Consider the following 17787-nt stretch of genomic DNA (forward strand, 5'->3'; position numbering starts at 1 on the left):
TCATTCAAGTCCTTTTTTTTTAATTGGGTCTTTTTCCTTCCCTTTTTTCACCTCAACTTTTTTTTCATTCAAGGGTTGTTTTTTTCTTTTTTTCCACTGAAGTCCTTTTTTTTTTTTTTTTTTAATTGGGTCCTAGTGCTTCCCATTAATTTAGCAAGCCTTGTCGTTTTTCACCGCAACCTCGTGTGCTACATTACACCTAACTCGTTTTGACTAGTTGTTGTCACGTGACCGGATGTTAGGCCATTGAAAGGCATCGATTGCTGCTTTTGTTTCTGGGTAGCTGATATCTATCATTCAACTATTCAAGTCTCTTTTTTATTTAATGTTTTTCGTAGAAGACTGGTTGACAATAGCTGTCAACGATTATCGACAACGTTTCTGTCACGTAAGATATCAGCATTATATTCTATTTTTCACGTGAGAGTTTCCTTTTTTGGCAAGTGGAAAAAAGAATTTTGTTGGATATCAAAATCTGGTGTAATCTTCTAAAATCTGGTGTAATCTTCTTGATGGCCATCTGATCTGTTTTGTTTTTTTTTTTTAAATATATGTTTTGTAATGCGCACCGCATTTCCCAATATATAATAAAGCGAATCAACTTCTTTTAATAAAGATAATAAATATATACTACTTAAGTAATTAATTCAGTAAGAATATTTATGTCTTAATTTGCAGCACTGACAATATGATTCTTCTGTATGGAAAGGGACAACGATACACCATGGATTTTCAGTTATATAACCACAAGATTATAGCATCGCGGATTGCCAAAGAATTGGGGGGTGCAGATGTTGCAAAGAAGTACCTTGGCCAATGCATATATGCTGTTGAAACGGGTTACAATGACTATCTCAACAACTATTATGGCGAAGGCTACAATACCAGCAACATCTACACTCCTGAACAATTTTCACAACTTCTTGTTCAAACTTATGAAATTCAACTAGAGGTATGTTTTATTTTATTTTATATATAAGTAATAATTGAGTAGTTTTAATTATTAATAAAACCAGAGTACCATTAAGCTGATGTTAATCTAGCAAAAAAGAACACAAATGAGTACCATCAACTAGCGGTTGGTTCCATGAAAAATCATTCCAAATTAATTGTGACCATAAACTAACTAATAGCGCCTCTTCCATTTTTCTTCTTGCCAAATCCAGAGATTGTACAACGAAGGAGCAAGAAAGGTAGCCGTGTTTGGACTTATTCGGATAGGCTGTATGCCAGCATACAAACAAATATTTGGCGCTAATGAATCTTCATGTGTAGACAAACTCAACCATGCTGCTCAACTTTTCAACAACGAGCTTCAGAAAGCTCTCCCGAAGCTTAATGCCAACCTTCCCGGAGCTAAATTTACTTACATAAACTCTTACGAAATTGATTCTGAAAATTATACAGATTTAGGTAGTATTTATCTTTTCTTTTGGGGTTAACGGTTGATCATCAAGACAGACATCGGCATGGCCTACTAATTTTACTTTGGCTTGCTTTGCAGGTTTCAAATTTACCAATAAGAGCTGTTGTGACGTTCCTTCTGATCAAATACCATGTGCAGCTCTTACTTATCCATGCCTCAACAGGGATGAGCATGTGTACTGGGACGGAGCCCACTATACTGAAGCTAGAGCTAGGATCTTTGCGAAAAGGGCATATAAACGTCAATTTCCTGTTGATGCATATCCATATGATATCAGTGAATTAGCTAAGGTCCCAAATGATGAAGCCGATGGTTGCAGTACGTGTGGCAGTAAAATATTATGATTAAGACTGGTGGTTGGCTTAGGGTAGCACTACCAGGGCTAGCTTTCGTATAATTATATAGAAGATATCTACCATTCAAATGGTTCTTTTTTTTAATGATTTTCGTAGAAGACTGGTTGACAATAGCTGTCAACGATTATTGACAATGTTTCTGTCACCTAAGATATCAGCATTGTATTCTAAGATTGCAAAAAACCCTAGCCACTGAATAAAACATCCCATTCATATAATTTTCTGTCTTGTATTCTTTTTTAAATTAAATAATTCTAATAATCAATAATAATATAAATCATATAATATTGGAGTCTCACCTAACAACTTAAATTTTTTGGTGAGATGGTTATTTGACATGATACGTATTAGAACCCTGTATTAGAAAATAATATAAATCATATCGTGAGCTCTCACCTAACAGTTTAAATTTTTAGGTGAGATGGTTTTTTTATATGATATTAGAATCTTGATAATCAAACGGTCACGAGTTCAAATCTCACCACCCTTTCATTCTCTCTTCTAATTAAAATCCAATTAATAACACAAAGTAATATGGACCTGCGCAAGTTTCAAGTCTAAAGGGCTTTTACTTGAGAGAGTATGTTAGAAAATAATATAAATTGTATTGTGAGGCATCACCTAACAACTTAAACTTTTGGGTGAGATGGTTCTTTGACAAATAACAACAACAACAACGCTAATGAATCATGTACCTGGATGGCGTTATCTTAAAGCTACGGTTTCATTTGGTCTACATATGACTCGTAACTCTTCTTTTTCTTTACATGGTTTTATAGATGTTGATTGGGCTGGTAGTGTCGATGATCGTAAATATACGGGAGCATATCTTGTTTTTTCTGGTTATACTAATTTCTTGGAAATCATGCAAAAAATACATGGTTGCTCGTTCTTTTACCAAGACTGAGTATAAAACCTTAGCCGATGGGACTTTTGAGGTTTTGTGGCTTCAATATTTATTATCAGATCTGCAGATTACCCCTTTCTCTATACCTACAATTTGGTGTGATAATTTTGGTGCTACTTATTTGTCTACGAAACCTATCTTCCATACTCATACTAAACATGTTGAGGTTGATTATTATTTTGTATGTGATAGAGTTACTAAGAAGGCCATTCAAATTCGCTTTATTTCTTTCAAGGATCAGTTTGTCGATGTTCTTACCAAGCCATTTTTCACTATTCCTTTTATTGATCTTCGGTTCAAGCTTCGAGTTGAACCTCCACCCTTAGCTTGAGAGGATGTATTATAGTGCAATATAGGCTTGTATAGATTTAGGAAAGGTTTATAGATGTATTCTTATGTCGTAATCTCTACATTAACTATTGTATATTGCCATACATATATAAATAGTAAATGTTGTCTAACTGCTTGGTTAAGCCTTCTATTATTCTCAACTTGTAATAAGATTGAATTTTAGGATACCCAAGAGACTACAATGTATCAACAGGAAAGTAAGAGGACCAAATAGGATTTTTGGCATCAGTTTTGAAACTGTCACCCATGCTCTCTATCTTTTTCATTGTAATCCTCTATCTTTAAATCTTGTCTTTCTTCAATGAATTAACTATAAATTAAAAATCAACGGTTTAAAATTCATTTCATCCTGTCCTCGTCCCTCGCATTTTTTTCCTGCAAAAATCGTCATATAGAAGTAAAGGAGCCAAAAAAGATGAGCTAAGCAGCCAAGATCTGTCTTCGCCTTCAACTTCCAGTCAAACCAGTTCCATTAGAATTACTGCTGAAGCTGAGAAGAAATCTTGGTGACAGAGCAGCTAAACCAGGTGAATCAACACTCAAACACCCTCTTAAAACTTCTGGTGTGAAGAAATTTACTCGCTCTGTTACTTGGGCTGATGAGAAATTTGATAGTTCTGGAAGTAGAGACCTATGATAACCTTGTCAAAATTTGTTGAATCCATTCTCGTGAAATAGTATTGTGATCGGACCATTTCATCTGATAACTTTGTCAAAATGTGTTGAAGCTGTGGAGGGTCTCACCAAATTCTTTGTCAAAGACTACCAAAATCTAAACCGATAATTTAATATTGTCAAAGACTACCAGAATCTATTAATAACTTTGAATAATTTAATTTTGTTTGATAAAAGGTGGCAATGGATTTGCTTCCCGTGTTGGATCTTTCCGCAGGCTCTGAGAAGAGAAGGGAAAGTGAAGTTGTTGGGTAAAACGGAGTTTTGCAACATGTGAGAATGGAAAAGAAGGATGAAGTAAGTAAGTTAGAATTGGGAATGAAGGAATCCTTTGATGATGGAGTTGTAAAGAAAAGCATCTCGTTGGGGAATTGAATCGAACTGTTTCAGAGCATAGGGAAAAGAAAAGCATCTTGTTGGCTCTCCTATGGCCCCACCAAATAATTAATAAAACTTTTAAATCAATAATAAATAATCTATGGTTTATTTTTTAAGATAAACATTGTTTTAGACCCTTGATTTGGACCAATTTTGGTTTATTTCTTGGCATTAGACACTTTTTTGGACTTAATTAGTCAATAATTTATGGTTTATTTACATCAATAATATGTTTTATTGAATTTTAATCCTAGAGTTTTGTTTTGATATCGAAATATATTTTGGTCATATCGTGTTGATTTATTGATAATCAAAGTAAATGGATGCTAGATTATTAATCCTTGCATGATTCCTAACATGTCTATGTTCTTGGTTTGTCCATGTCAGGTCTGATTTGGGTTCCATGTTTGTTGGGTTTGGCATTAGGTGTTCTTCGTGTTTTTTATATTCTTTTCAAGAATATTGTCTTAGCTACATGATTATAACTTGTTTTGTTTCATTTCTTTGCACAGACATCTTTCTTATGCATTATTAGTAAACAATCTAGTGTTTATTGACATTAATAACATGTTTTAAATGGTTTTTAATTCTAGAGTTTTGATTTTTGAACCAAAACCCATTTTGACAAAATTATGACGATTCCTTGATAATCGAAGTGAATGGATGCTAGATTATTGATCTTTATATGATTTACAACATGTATGTGCTTTTGTTTTGAGCAAATTAATCTGGTTTGAATTTGACCTTGCATGGGTTCTTATCAAGGATTCATAACTCTTACCTTAAGATTAAAAGGTCAAGAATGAATTTAAAACCCCCCAAAACCCTGTAAATACCCCCTAAGAAAAAAAAACATGAGGGAGGAGAGAGAGGAAAGAGGAAGAAAGGGAGAAAATATAAGAAAAAGATAGAAACATTAACAAGAAACCTAAGTGTAAAGGATCAAGAACATAATACAAAAATTTCCTAAGCTTGGAAAGGATAACAAGTTTGTGAGAGGCAAAAGTTTCTAAAAGAAAACAAAAGGAGAGAGTAGATGTTCTAGGTAAAACGTATTAGGAGTGCTGATACCTTCCCAGACTCTAAGACTGGTTAGAGTTTCTAGTGACTAAGATACTGAGTGACGACTCTTGTTCCCTCTTTCTACTAATAAAGGACAATAATTCTTTATCCTTTCCTCTCACACCATTCCCGAAAATTTCTCGACCCGGGAGGACTATCGTTGTGACATTGTATACGTGCGACATCATTGATACAAATAAACATTAGATTATTAGTTAATCATGCATAAGAAAGGGTTCTGGGAAAATAAATAAAATATACGCATGTCAAAATCATATAGCTAAGACAATGTTCTTGGGAAGAACAAATAAAAAACATTCAACGTGGCTCTCAAACCAGACTAGATATGGACAAACCAAAGGCAAATACATGTTAGAAATCATGCAAGTATCAATAATCTATCATCCATTCACTTCAATTATCAATGAATCATCATGATTTGACCAAAATTGGTTTCAGTTCAAAACCAAAACCCTAGGATTAAACACCTTTTAAACTCGTTATTAATGCAAATAAACATTAAATTATTGGTTAATCATGCATAAGAAAAGTGTATGTGCAAAGAAATGAACCAAAATTGGTCCCAATCTAGGGGTTAAGGCAATGTTCTTCCCAAGAACACGAAGAACATTGCCTAAAACCCAGAAAAATGCCTAGAAATGGCAGCCACTGCCAAGCTTGGAAATATGCATTTTTTTCTTCTAAAACATGTTTTTTTTTATTTCAATAAGTCACAATATCATACACGAACATTTTTAAATAAAAAACTAACAAAAAAACATCAAAATATCAAAATCAAACAAGAGATACCAAATTAAAAAAAAAAACTTAAACTTAAAATAGACTATATGTTCACATAACATGGATTCAAAATTGGTTTTCTAAACCCATTTTGTGCATGAATAGACCTAACCAACCCAGGTTAAAACACTTTTAATTTAACATGCATAGCTTAAATTAAACATAAAATAAAACAACATTATATATAAAAAACAAACTTAAACAACAACTTTAATATATCAAAAACATAAAAAAACTTAAATAAACATTATTAAATAAAAAACACAACAACCAAGAGGTCAATACAACATTACTTGTTGAGCATTCAAATCTATTTACTATGCTTATAAACATAAATAAAAAATAAATAAAAAACATCAAAAGCAGGCTATAAAGGATTTACTTTTAGATCAGAAAAGTATACCTAGAACAACTACTCTCTCTTTGTTTTCTTTTGGAAATTTTTGCTTTTCATAAACTTGCAAAGCTAAGAAATCTTTTGTTTAGGCTCTTGGACTTCTACACTCGTGTTTCTTATTGATATTTCTCTTCTTTTTCTTATCTTTTCTTTTTTTTTCTCCACCTCCTCTGCCTTCAAGCTTGGGAGGTATTTATAAGGTTTTGCTAGGGTTTGGGGAGGTTTTGAATCCATTTCTAACCTCTTTATCTTGAGGAAAGTGTTGTAAACCCTTGATAAGGACCCGTTGAAAAGGCTTAGTGTGGAAACACATGAAAAATAGGTCGGTTTCTGCATGATAGTTCCACTATCAAGGCTGACTGGGTTGCCCACTTTCAAAGCCTTATCGGAGCAATTATGATGTCATCGTCACCTGAGACTACCTGAAGTTGGTAGAGAGGATGCATACCTTTTATTTGAATCTAATCTTGCTTAATTTAGAGGTCTGTAGCTTCACATTCAGATGTTTAAAGTTGCCAACTCGATCAACCAAAACTGTCAGGGCAAACTGGGTTGCCCAATTTTGAAGCTTTGTCAGAGCAATTTTGATATGTTATCATTGCCTGAGACCACCTAGAGTTGGTAGAGGAAATGCACACCTTTAATTTGAATCAAACCTTGCTTAATTTGGAGGTATATAGCTCCATATTCATACATTTGAATTTTCCAACTCGATCAGCCAAAACTGTAAAAAACAGAGGTCAATCAATCAAATGACATGTCACTCACCTTCTCTTCTTTAAGTCTGAACGACGCGTCGTATATGATTTTTGATTTGGGATTGACAAATCTTAATTGAGCCTCTATTCTTTCAATTTCTTTTAATTGCACTCGTAATCACCTTCAAACTTTTGATTTCATGCAATTTTACCTTGAAAATCAAAATTTCTTGCAATTAAGCTCTCAATAAAATTCAAATAAACCTTGAGAAATTCTAATTGAGTCCTTAAACATTCAATTTTGAATTTTCCTTCTCAAATTGAATTTTCTTTGTCAAAAAGGCATTCATCAGTCGAAAATACACTATCAAATTTTTCAATCTTGTATATTTGATCTTCCTCAACTAGTTTTAGTAATTTCTTAAGCGTTCTAGTATACTCTTCTCACTATATATATATATATATATATATATATATATATATATATATATATTTCTATTATTTATTTTTTGTATTTTTTTGTTTATACGAAACTCAAAAATAAATAACAACAATGATGAAAGTTAAAGAAATCTCTTAAACCAAGTTCTTTAACCGTTGATGAGCAGTCGAAAATGTACTTTATGAACTCTCAAAAAAAAAAAAAAAAAAAACTATTTTTGTTAAGAAAAACGAGGATGATATCCCGGCATATATGATGCATGGCACATTCTTTGTTAACCAACAACCCATTTTCCACTTCTTTCTTTTTTTATAATCATCGAACCCATTTTCCACTTCTTTCTTCACTTTTAATAAACTTAAATAAATCAATTACATTAGCCAACAACCCACTGTCTTAAACGATTCAAATAATTAAGTTTGGAATCCAATACGTACGTGGAACTTATTGCGATTACTCGTTAAATTTGAACTATTAATGATATGTACTATTAATTCAAATTGATGATTTGCAACATCTATATATAGTAAGTAGCCTGTCGGGGTACGGTGCCCCAGCCATCTACTCACTTCTTCTTCCTCCTCATCTCATTTACACAGTGCTTGTCAATGGCAGGTGGGCTTAAGACATGGAGGATAATATTGCTGTCTATTTTGTTGGCGCTATCAAACTGGGAACACCGAGCTTGTGGATCATCACCACAAGTGCCTTGTCTCTTCTTGTTTGGAGACTCGTTGTTCGATAATGGGAACAATATGGTTCTTGCAACAGATGTGAAAGCCTCTTATCTACCTTACGGCGTAGACTTTCCTTATGGGTCTACAGGAAGGTGTAGCAATGGACTCAACTTAGCCGACGTGATTGGTCTGCAGCTTCCTCTCTCTTCTTTTATAATTAAACATAAAATCTTCGTTTGGTTTCTCTTACCAAAAACGAATTCTTTCTCATTAGCTAGGAAGGTAGTTTTCTTGGATTAAATTAGAAATTTTGTTCAGTTTAATCTTTACCATTTGCTGCTCATTTTTTCATCATTTAATCTTAAGAAATAAATACCCTGTATAAATTAGCAGAGCTTTTGTTTCAGCTGAACAATTAGGTTTCGAAAATTACATTCCACCCTTCGGGACGGGGGACTGCAGGGATTTTATGAATGGTGTAAATTATGCATCTTCTGGAGGTGGCATTCTTGACACGACAGGATCTCTTCTGGTGATTGCCAACACTACTCATATGCCTTTAAATTACGAATATATTAAAATCTTTCAGAATATTTCTTTTAGGACATGAAATAAAATCCAACATTTTCTAAAATTTATGAAGAAGTACCTGCTGGTTCAGATTTTTCTTAGGTTCGTCATCTTCTTGATGGGCGCCATCCTGTTTTTCAAAGTTTATTTGAGTTAAACAAACACTAAATTAATGGAAAGGGACAACGATACATCCTGTTTTTCTTAGGTTCGTCATCTTGAATTTTTTTTCTATCAAAATATATTTTTGTAAGAACATACGCACTGCATTTCCCAATATAATAAAGCGAATCAACTTCTTTTAATAAATATAATAAATATATGCTACTTAACTAAATTCAGTAAGAATAATATTTATGTCTTAATTTGCAGCCCTAACAATATGATTCTTTTGTATGGAAAGGGACAACGATACACCATGGATCTTCAGTTATATTACCACAAGATTATAGTATCACGGATTGCCAAAGAACTGGGGGGTGCGGATGTTGCAAGGAAGTACCTTGGCCACTGCATATATGCTGTTCAAATCGGTTACAATGACTATCTCAACAACTATTTTGCCGAAGGCTACAATAGTAGCAAGATCTACACTCCTGAACAATTTGCACAGCTTCTTGTTCTAACTTATGAAATTCAACTAGAGGTTAGTTCCTTGAAAAACCATTCCTCCAAAAAGCTAATTTGTTAGTACCATATATATTTATATATATACACACAAAACCAGATAAAAGTAGTGATAATCCTAAGTTATTATATGAGATTTAAAACGTGATTTAATTGTGACTATAAAACTTTTTTTTTTTTTAATGATAGTGGCTATAAACTAACTTACTAATAGTGCCTCTTCATCCATTCTTCTTCTTGACAATGTCAGAGATTGTACAAGGAAGGAGCAAGAAAGATAGCCGTCTTTGGACTTATTCGGATAGGTTGTATGCCATCATACATCCAACTATTTGGCGCAGATGAATCTTCATGTGTAGAAAAACTCAACCATGCAGTTCAACTTTTCAACAATAAGCTTCAAAAAGTGATCGCAAAGCTTAATGCCAACCTTCCTGTTAAATTTACTTACATAAACTCTTACGAAATTGATTCTGAAAATTATACAGATTTAGGTAATATTTTTATTCTTTTGGGGGGGTTAATGGTTGATCATCAAGACAGACGTCGCCATGGCCTACTAATTTTACTTTGCAGGTTTCAAAATCACCGATAAGGGCTGTTGTGAAGTTCCTACTGGAAGAATACCGTGTGCACCTCTTACTTATCCATGCCTCAACAGGGATGAGCATGTGTACTGGGACGGAGCCCACTATACTGAAGCTAGAGCTAGGATTTTTGCGAAAAGGGCATATAAACGTCAATTTCCTGTTGATGCACGTCCATACGATATCAGTGAATTAGCTGAGGTCTCAAATGATGAAGCCGATGGTTGCAGTACGTGTGGCAGTAAAATATTATGATTAAGACTGGTGGTTGGCTTAGGGTAGGACTACCAGCAGGGCCTTCGTATTTTGATTTAAAAGATATCTGCCATTTCTACCAAAAAAAGAAAGACACCCACCATTGGAATGGTCTTTTGCTTCTTCTTTTTTCATGTTTTTCCAGAGAAGACTGGTTATTGACAATATTGTTTCTGTCATCTAGGATATTAGCATTGTATTCGAATGTTGCAACAAACCCTAGCAATTGAATAAAACATGCAATTTCATATAATTTTCTGCCTTTTTATTTATTTATTTTTGTGAAATCAGTATCCTAACAAAGCTGAAAGAGAGGATAAAAAGGAAGGAGAATTGGGTCATCGAAATTTTAATTTGTGTTGGGAAAGGTTTTTGATGTCTTAATGTAATGTTTGTAAGATCAGGATTTTCTTGATCATAATCATTAATTTGAGATGATTTGGTGGTTCCAAAAATTATAAAAATTCAGCGCCTTACTAAAATCTTAAAATATTTAACTCTTGATTGCCGAGTGTTGCCATTCGTTTATATTTCCTTTATATTACATGCATGTTTTCTTAAGAAGTTTCTGAATACTAATATTTATATAATTTTCTTTTGATAAAATCAAAAGTAATTAATTTTGTTTTAACAAAATTAAGCTTCTTAAAATATCGAGCACAAAAATGACAAGAAGAAAGCTATCTGTAGGCATCACAAATTCACGTAGACTGCCACAAGTCAGGCCCTTCAACAATTAGGTGTCAATTACTAGTCTTTTTTGAAAAATATTATGGTGCTTTAACGGAAAGTCAAGCACCTCAATTTTATTTTTAAATATTTAAACTCTTTTTTTTTTTTCGATTAGATATTTCTATAATCCAATTTGATGAAATAAGGCTCTTCCTCTTCTTTTTTTTTCTTTTTTCTCAATTCAATTTCTTCTTTTTATATTTCAATTTCTTTTTTTTTTCTTTCACTCTCATCTTCCCAGACCTTTTTAAAAGTTATCAAAGTTATCTTTAGACAAGTCAAACCGACTGGATCATGTCGAGACAACTCTCATGTCTTTAGATAAGTCAAACCAACTAGATCATGTCGAGACAACTCTCATGCAGTTTAAAGACATGCATGTTTTCTTAAGAAGTTTCTGAATACTAATATGTATATAATTTTCTTTTGATAAAATCAAAAGTAATTTTGTTTTAACGAAATTAAGCTTCTTAAAATATCGAGCACAAAAATGACAAGAAGGAAGCTATCTGTAGGCATCATAAATTCACGTGGACTGCCACAAGTCAAGCCCTTCAACAATCAGGTGTCAATTACTAGTCTTTTTTGAAAAATATTATGGTGCTTTAACGGAAAGTCAAGCACCTCAATTTTATTTTTAAATATTTAAACTCTTTTTTTTTTCGATTAGATATTTCTATAATCCAATTTGATGAAATAAGGTTCTTCCTCTTCTTCTTTTTTTTCTTTTTTCTCAATTCAATTTTTTCTTTTTATATTTCAATTTCTTTTTTTTTCTTGCACTCTCATCTTCCTAGACCTTTTTAAAAGTTATCAAAGTTATCTTTAGACAAGTCAAACCGACTGGATCATGTCGAGACAACTCTCATGTCTTTAGATAAGTCAAACCAACTAGATCATGTCGAGATAACTCCCATGCAGTTTAAAGACATGCATGTTTTCTTAAGGAGTTTCTGAATACTAATATGTATATAATTTTCTTTTGATAAAATCAAAAGTAATTTTGTTTTAACGAAATTAAGCTTCTTAAAATATCGAGCACAAAAATGACAAGAAGGAAGCTATCTGTAGGCATCACAAATTCACGTGGACTGCCACAAGTCAGGCCCTTCAACAATCAGGTGTCAATTACTAGTCTTTTTTTTAAAATATTATGGTGCTTTAACGGAAAGTCAACCACCTCAATTTTATTTTTAAATATTTAAACTCTTTTTTTTTTCGATTAGATATTTCTATAATCCAATTTGATGAAATAAGGCTCTTCCTCTTCTTTTTTTTTTCTTTTTTCTCAATTCAATTTCTTCTTTTTATATTTTAATTTCTTTTTTTTTCCTTTCACTCTCATCTTCCTAGACCTTTTTAAAAGTTATCAAAGTTATCTTTAGACAAGTCAAACCGACTGGATCATGTCGAAAAGTTGTCTTTAGACAAGTCAAACCGACTAGATCACGTCGAGACAACTCTCACGCGGTTTAATTTTAAACCCAAGTTAGATATGAAGTTGAGTCAAAAGATTTTGTCTTTCAGTTTCATCATTTAATATATTTTCTTTTTTAATTTTATCCTTAAATTTCTCATGAAAATCCGTTGGTCAAGAAATAAGATCCAAGATCTAATGGTCAACAACAATTATATAAAACCCAAAAATATATGAGATATGCATTTTGGCTTCTCATTAAATAATAATTATTTTGAATAATAGTCATGTACTGAATCAATATTAAAAAACATGATTGTATTTGAATTACAATATTTTTTTAAAAATAATTCTTGCGTATACTATATTGCCAAAAATTTTTACCAAACTGTGTTTGAAACGGTAAAAAAACCTACTTTCTTTCTTATAGATGAAAGAACTAAACCATCTGGACCCGTAGCAATCTCACATTATTGTTTTGACTTCATTTGTTAAAATAGATTAAATAGATAGAGCCTCGCAACCAAGTCAACCAATATCTAGCCTGCTATAAAAATTTAGCATACTAAGTTTGTGCTTTACATTATATAAATAAAAAATAAGATATTTTAATTTTTACAAAACCAAAATTTTAAATACAATTACACATAAAATTTACTATAAAAAATAAAAATTATTTTGACCTATTTATTTTTTAATTTCAACTAACTTGCTTTTTGAATAAAATAAAGTTAGGTTGAAACTAAAAAACAAACGAACACAGTATCTTAAAGTTCTGCAATAATTTCAGAATCACTATTTTTGCTCCCTGTGAAAAGACAAAGTATTTCTGTCGCCTAACTGACACCACCTGGCCCATCCTTTCTTTCCTTCCTTTGTCGGATCATGGACGGTCCAAATGATATATAGCATCTATCGGATTAGACCTCATATGTTATGAGAATGCATATAGCATCTATCGGATTAGACCTCATATGTTATGAGATTAGAAGGAAATGCTTGCCCGTGAGTATTGGTTGAACACTTTTGAGTAAGATTCACAACAAGTTGTCAATTCTGTTTTGGTAGGTGTTTTGTTTTTTTAATTGGAATAAAATGTTTTAGTTTCGGAGTATTTCGACGTGCCGTTTCGGGGTTATACTATTCATATATATATATATATATATATATATATATATATATAACAAACATAATTCAAATTCAAGATAAATTAATTATAAATTATGCAATACAAACACAATGTCAAACAAATATAATTTTAAAATTTAAAATATTTCTAAATAGTCAAGATTAAATAGATCTTTAACTTAAAGTAATTCAACTTAAACAAAATATCAAAATATTATGAAAGTAAAATGTTTTAACACAAATATTTTAAATATAAAGTTAAGGTCAATGTTATCAAGGCTTAATGGAATATAAAGCATCTCTTGTTTTGCTCAAATTCCTACAAAGTATAAACATGAAAAAAAAAAACAACATGAATATAAACCATATATATTAGTGATAAATCTAATTTTAAAAAATTAATATCATTGTTAATGGAAATAGTAATAATAATTTTCAATATTATTATTAATATAATTGTTATTAAAAATAGTAATGAAAAAGAGCTTTTTATAATTGAGTGATTTAATTAATGAAATTGAACAAGGTTCAATTTGATTCAATGGCTTTTCAAGAGCGGAACGGAACATGTGGAATGAAACCGGAACGTTCCGGACGGAATTTAGCTGAAAAATCTGGAACGGACCGAGATTTAAAATGAGATGAAATTTGTTCCGTTTTGTTCCGTTTTTTAAATTGGTATGGAATGTTTCGGCTATTCCGGGTGAAACGGAACGGAATTGACAACCTTGATTAAGAAAGCAAGCAACACAACAAGAACTTGACAGTTGACACAGTTTCAGCTATTTTTTTTTATATATAACCTGAGGGGTGTCCAGACCAGCTTACGCGCATCACAACTAATCCTTGGGTCCACTGAACATCCTGCAAGCCCAGTAAGCATGTAAGGCACCACGGGGTGGCATGCATGCACAGAGAGGATCGAACCCAGGTGCAGAGGAAGGAAACAAGTCTCTTCACCCACTAGGCCACGACCTCAAGTGCAGTTTCAGCTACTTCTTCATCACAGGAGATTTAGTCTGTTTGTAAATATTATTACGGTTACTTTATAAAATATTTTTCACTCATAAAGTTTTTAATTTAAATAATTTGTTTAATATTATCATAAAGTATAAAAATTAATACAGTATTAAATCTTAATTAATGTACCAGTTAACCTTTTTTAAATGGATTTAGTACGCAAAAAATAATGTATGACTAATATTTTTTTAAAAGAAACTATTAATTTAATAAAAATGGATAAATTAAAATAATGGTCAAACTCAGGAATATTACAAAAAAAAATCTGTCTTTTCAAACCAAATTATACATGATTGAGAAACAGTGGAAACAAGAAAGAAGGCCAGTGAACTGATCTAAAATGTATGCACATTTATGATAAAGTAAGCAAAAAGAAACAATGGAAATCATCTCCAATCCATCCAGTACTAGTCTCTGTCCTTCAAAAGGTGAGAGAAGGAACATGTCTTATAGCTCAATATTGATGTAGGGAAAGTGCTTGCAGAAATTACTATGAAATTCCTTATAAATTACTATGATATTCTTAGGAGCACCAACTCGATCTCTTTGAGTAAATGCTAACCCTCCAAAGTTATAATTCAAAATAATCTATAAATTTATTACAATAACAAAAATATATAAACTCTCCTAGAATTAAGCATCAACCAAATATCAAGATGTTTATTTAAGATTGTAATAATCTCATAGAAAACAAACCAAAATAAATTATAATTATCAATTTAAAATCAATCAAATGTTAAAGGATAAAATTGATAATTAAAAAAAATCTAAAAAAAATTCAATTAAAAGAAAATAAAATGGGAGATGGAATTTTAAAATAAATGAAATCATTTGGTATTGTTACTAAATTCAATCTAGCGAGTCAACCTTGAGATCTTTCAACTCAATTTTTTATCTAACTTGAGTTTAAAATTTATTTGCGTGAGAGTTGATTCTAGGTGACCTAGTTAACCTGGGGCTTGAAAGGCAACATAGACAACTAGTAAAAACATGGTTTGACTTTAAAAAAATTCAAGATGATTTTTTTTTTAATATTAAGATAATGATATATTGGATAAATATATGTTTCATGGCTTAATTCACAAAATCTGTTACCCAAATCATGGATTCCACTAGGTTTAAAAGTTTTTTGTTTAAACTATTTTTTTATTTAATGATATGATAATAAAAATAGAGACTTTTAAAAATTGAGCACAATCAAACGTTTGATAGTTTATTTAAAACTACGATAAATTTATAGAAAACAAACTATGCTAACTAATTTAAAATTAATAAAATATTGAATGATGAAATTGAAAGAATAAATTTTAGTAGGTAGGATTTAGAAAAAGAAAAAAAGTTTGAAAAATAAAATCTAAAGCGCTTCATTGTTTATAATAACAGTAAAGTAACATAAACGTTTTCAATTCTTTTAGTAGAGTAGTAGTAATTATGATTATTATTTTTATGATGCTTTAAAACAAGAGATAAATTAATATTCAAAAATAATAAATTATTTGATCTAATTAATTGATTACTTAGAAGAAGCAGGTGACTCGACAAGCATCAAGTTGAAACATCATTGGTTTCCGAATTTTATTATTATTAGTTGGAAAATGCAACTTCCTTTTTATGATGTTTTTTTTAGATAATAGTCGAGAGTATATTAAGATTATGGCTAAAAAGAGAATAGCCCTTACGGAGACAATAGCTAGAGCAGAAAAACAAAGGAGAAAGAACAGAAAAACAAAACAGGCGAAGAGTTTGAAACCGGGGGAGAATTTCGGATGGGGTGCTCCAGTGCTTTCGCGACCTGGAAATGTGTTCGAAGGGACGGGATACATCAACTCAAGTCCAACCATTGATGGAAATTGCACCTTCACTTTAGGCTTGGAGACTAAGCATATATATGCAATCCTTCCGAAAACTATTCTATGATTGTTTATCTGACAAAAAAATCTGCGTTGAGCAGCCATGCATGTGTGAGATCAATTACAAATCCCATTTACTATATGCTTCTTGTGATTCTTAATTAGTTCCCTTGTATTTTATGATTTCTTACTCTTCTTTGTTCTTAGTATTCTGAAATGTTGATGTTGTGATCCAAGAAAAGAAAATATCATGTATTATCTTCATTGTTTTTATGGATAATCATCGGGAGTATATTGAAAAGACCATAAAATCAATAGTCAAAGTGAAATATAAAAATATATATATATATAAAAAAAACAGACTTAGAAAAAAAAGAAAAAAAATTAATCTATTATAGCAAACAACAAAGAAACTACTTAAGATTTCTTATTACATGTATTATTTCTTGTATAAGTAAAGTTTAAATTCAGAATATACAATCAAATAATAATTCGATAAAAAACAATAAAAAAACAATTAAATAAGCTTATAATTCCCTTCTCAAAAACAATTTTATTCCTCGACAGCCCTTACGGTTGACTTCAATAGTTTTTTCCTTTCTTCTTTTTAATTTCTTTCCGAGAAGTTCTTCTTGATCCAATAGAAATTCAACAACAATGGAATGATGGATCAATAAACCAATCTAAGTCCAACATGGCATGCTTCAAGTCTTCCTTGCTTATTCATTATTGATATATAAGCAAGAAGCATATGATTATTAATCTCCAGAGGCTAATTAAAAAGCTGGCTTGGAGGCTGAAAATAGCTGTGTGATGAAGTAGCCTCGACAATTGTATGATCATTGACATTGTAATTTTCATTTATCTTTCTTGTGAATTAATTATAAGATTGCGTTGGGATCGATGATCACGCAGATATAAAGAATATTACAATAAATAGAAAAGAAAGAATTAGTTAATACAGTAGTTTTATGTGATATAGCATGTTTAAATTCAGTTATGTTGAAGATTATGGTAGTGATTATGATTTAAAATATTTTTTATTTAGAAATATATTAAAATAAAATTTTTATTTATTTTTTAAAAATTATTTTTAATATTAGCAAATCAAAACAATATAAAAACATTAAAAAAAATTAATTTTAAACAAAAATATTCAAATTTTAAAGAAACATGGATTGAACTGCATTTACAAATAAACTTTTAAAATTTTATTATAATAAGAATAAGCACAAGTTTGGAAAAACTCTCAAATTCAAATATTTTCATTGTTGAAAATGAATTTCTTATACAATATAGATTTAAATTTATATCATGTTTTAACAAATCAACATCCGAATAAAAAATTATGATATTTTAATTGAGTATTGCATAGTTGTTCTTTTACTTTGTCTTCTTAATCTTTTATTTATTTATCTAATCTATGAATTC

General features: G+C 31.0%; 2 protein-coding genes across 2 annotated transcripts; both read left to right on the top strand.

Annotated features, from left to right (window-relative positions):
* Nucleotides 1-672: 672 nt before the first annotated feature.
* On the top strand, nucleotides 673-2000 carry LOC112323571 (GDSL esterase/lipase At1g29670-like). Its single transcript, XM_024582211.2, has 3 exons — nucleotides 673-952; nucleotides 1167-1413; nucleotides 1505-2000. The coding sequence occupies exons 1-3, from the start codon at nucleotides 689-691 to the stop codon at nucleotides 1768-1770; spliced, it is 777 nt and encodes a 258-aa protein (XP_024437979.1). The 5' UTR covers nucleotides 673-688; the 3' UTR covers nucleotides 1771-2000.
* Nucleotides 2001-8030: 6030 nt separating this feature from the next.
* On the top strand, nucleotides 8031-10462 carry LOC7484396 (GDSL esterase/lipase At5g45670). Its single transcript, XM_002318793.4, has 5 exons — nucleotides 8031-8357; nucleotides 8578-8702; nucleotides 9144-9386; nucleotides 9618-9861; nucleotides 9944-10462. Exons 1-5 carry the CDS (start codon nucleotides 8102-8104, stop codon nucleotides 10207-10209), a joined length of 1134 nt encoding a protein of 377 aa, XP_002318829.3. The 5' UTR covers nucleotides 8031-8101; the 3' UTR covers nucleotides 10210-10462.
* Nucleotides 10463-17787: the final 7325 nt, after the last annotated feature.

The sequence above is a fragment of the Populus trichocarpa genome, chromosome 12 (assembly GCF_000002775.5).
Source record: "Populus trichocarpa isolate Nisqually-1 chromosome 12, P.trichocarpa_v4.1, whole genome shotgun sequence".
Taxonomy (NCBI): Eukaryota; Viridiplantae; Streptophyta; class Magnoliopsida; order Malpighiales; family Salicaceae; genus Populus; species Populus trichocarpa.

Coding starts and splice junctions, on each gene's coding strand:
- LOC112323571 (XM_024582211.2), top strand. CDS start 689: ATGATTCTTCTGTATGGAAAGGGACAACGATACACCATGGATTTTCAG. Junction 953..1,166: donor CTTATGAAATTCAACTAGAG/GTATGTTTTATT, acceptor TGCCAAATCCAG/AGATTGTACAACGAAGGAGC. Junction 1,414..1,504: donor TGAAAATTATACAGATTTAG/GTAGTATTTATC, acceptor CTTGCTTTGCAG/GTTTCAAATTTACCAATAAG.
- LOC7484396 (XM_002318793.4), top strand. CDS start 8,102: ATGGCAGGTGGGCTTAAGACATGGAGGATAATATTGCTGTCTATTTTG. Junction 8,703..9,143: donor ACACGACAGGATCTCTTCTG/GTGATTGCCAAC, acceptor TTGTATGGAAAG/GGACAACGATACACCATGGA. Junction 9,862..9,943: donor TGAAAATTATACAGATTTAG/GTAATATTTTTA, acceptor TTTACTTTGCAG/GTTTCAAAATCACCGATAAG.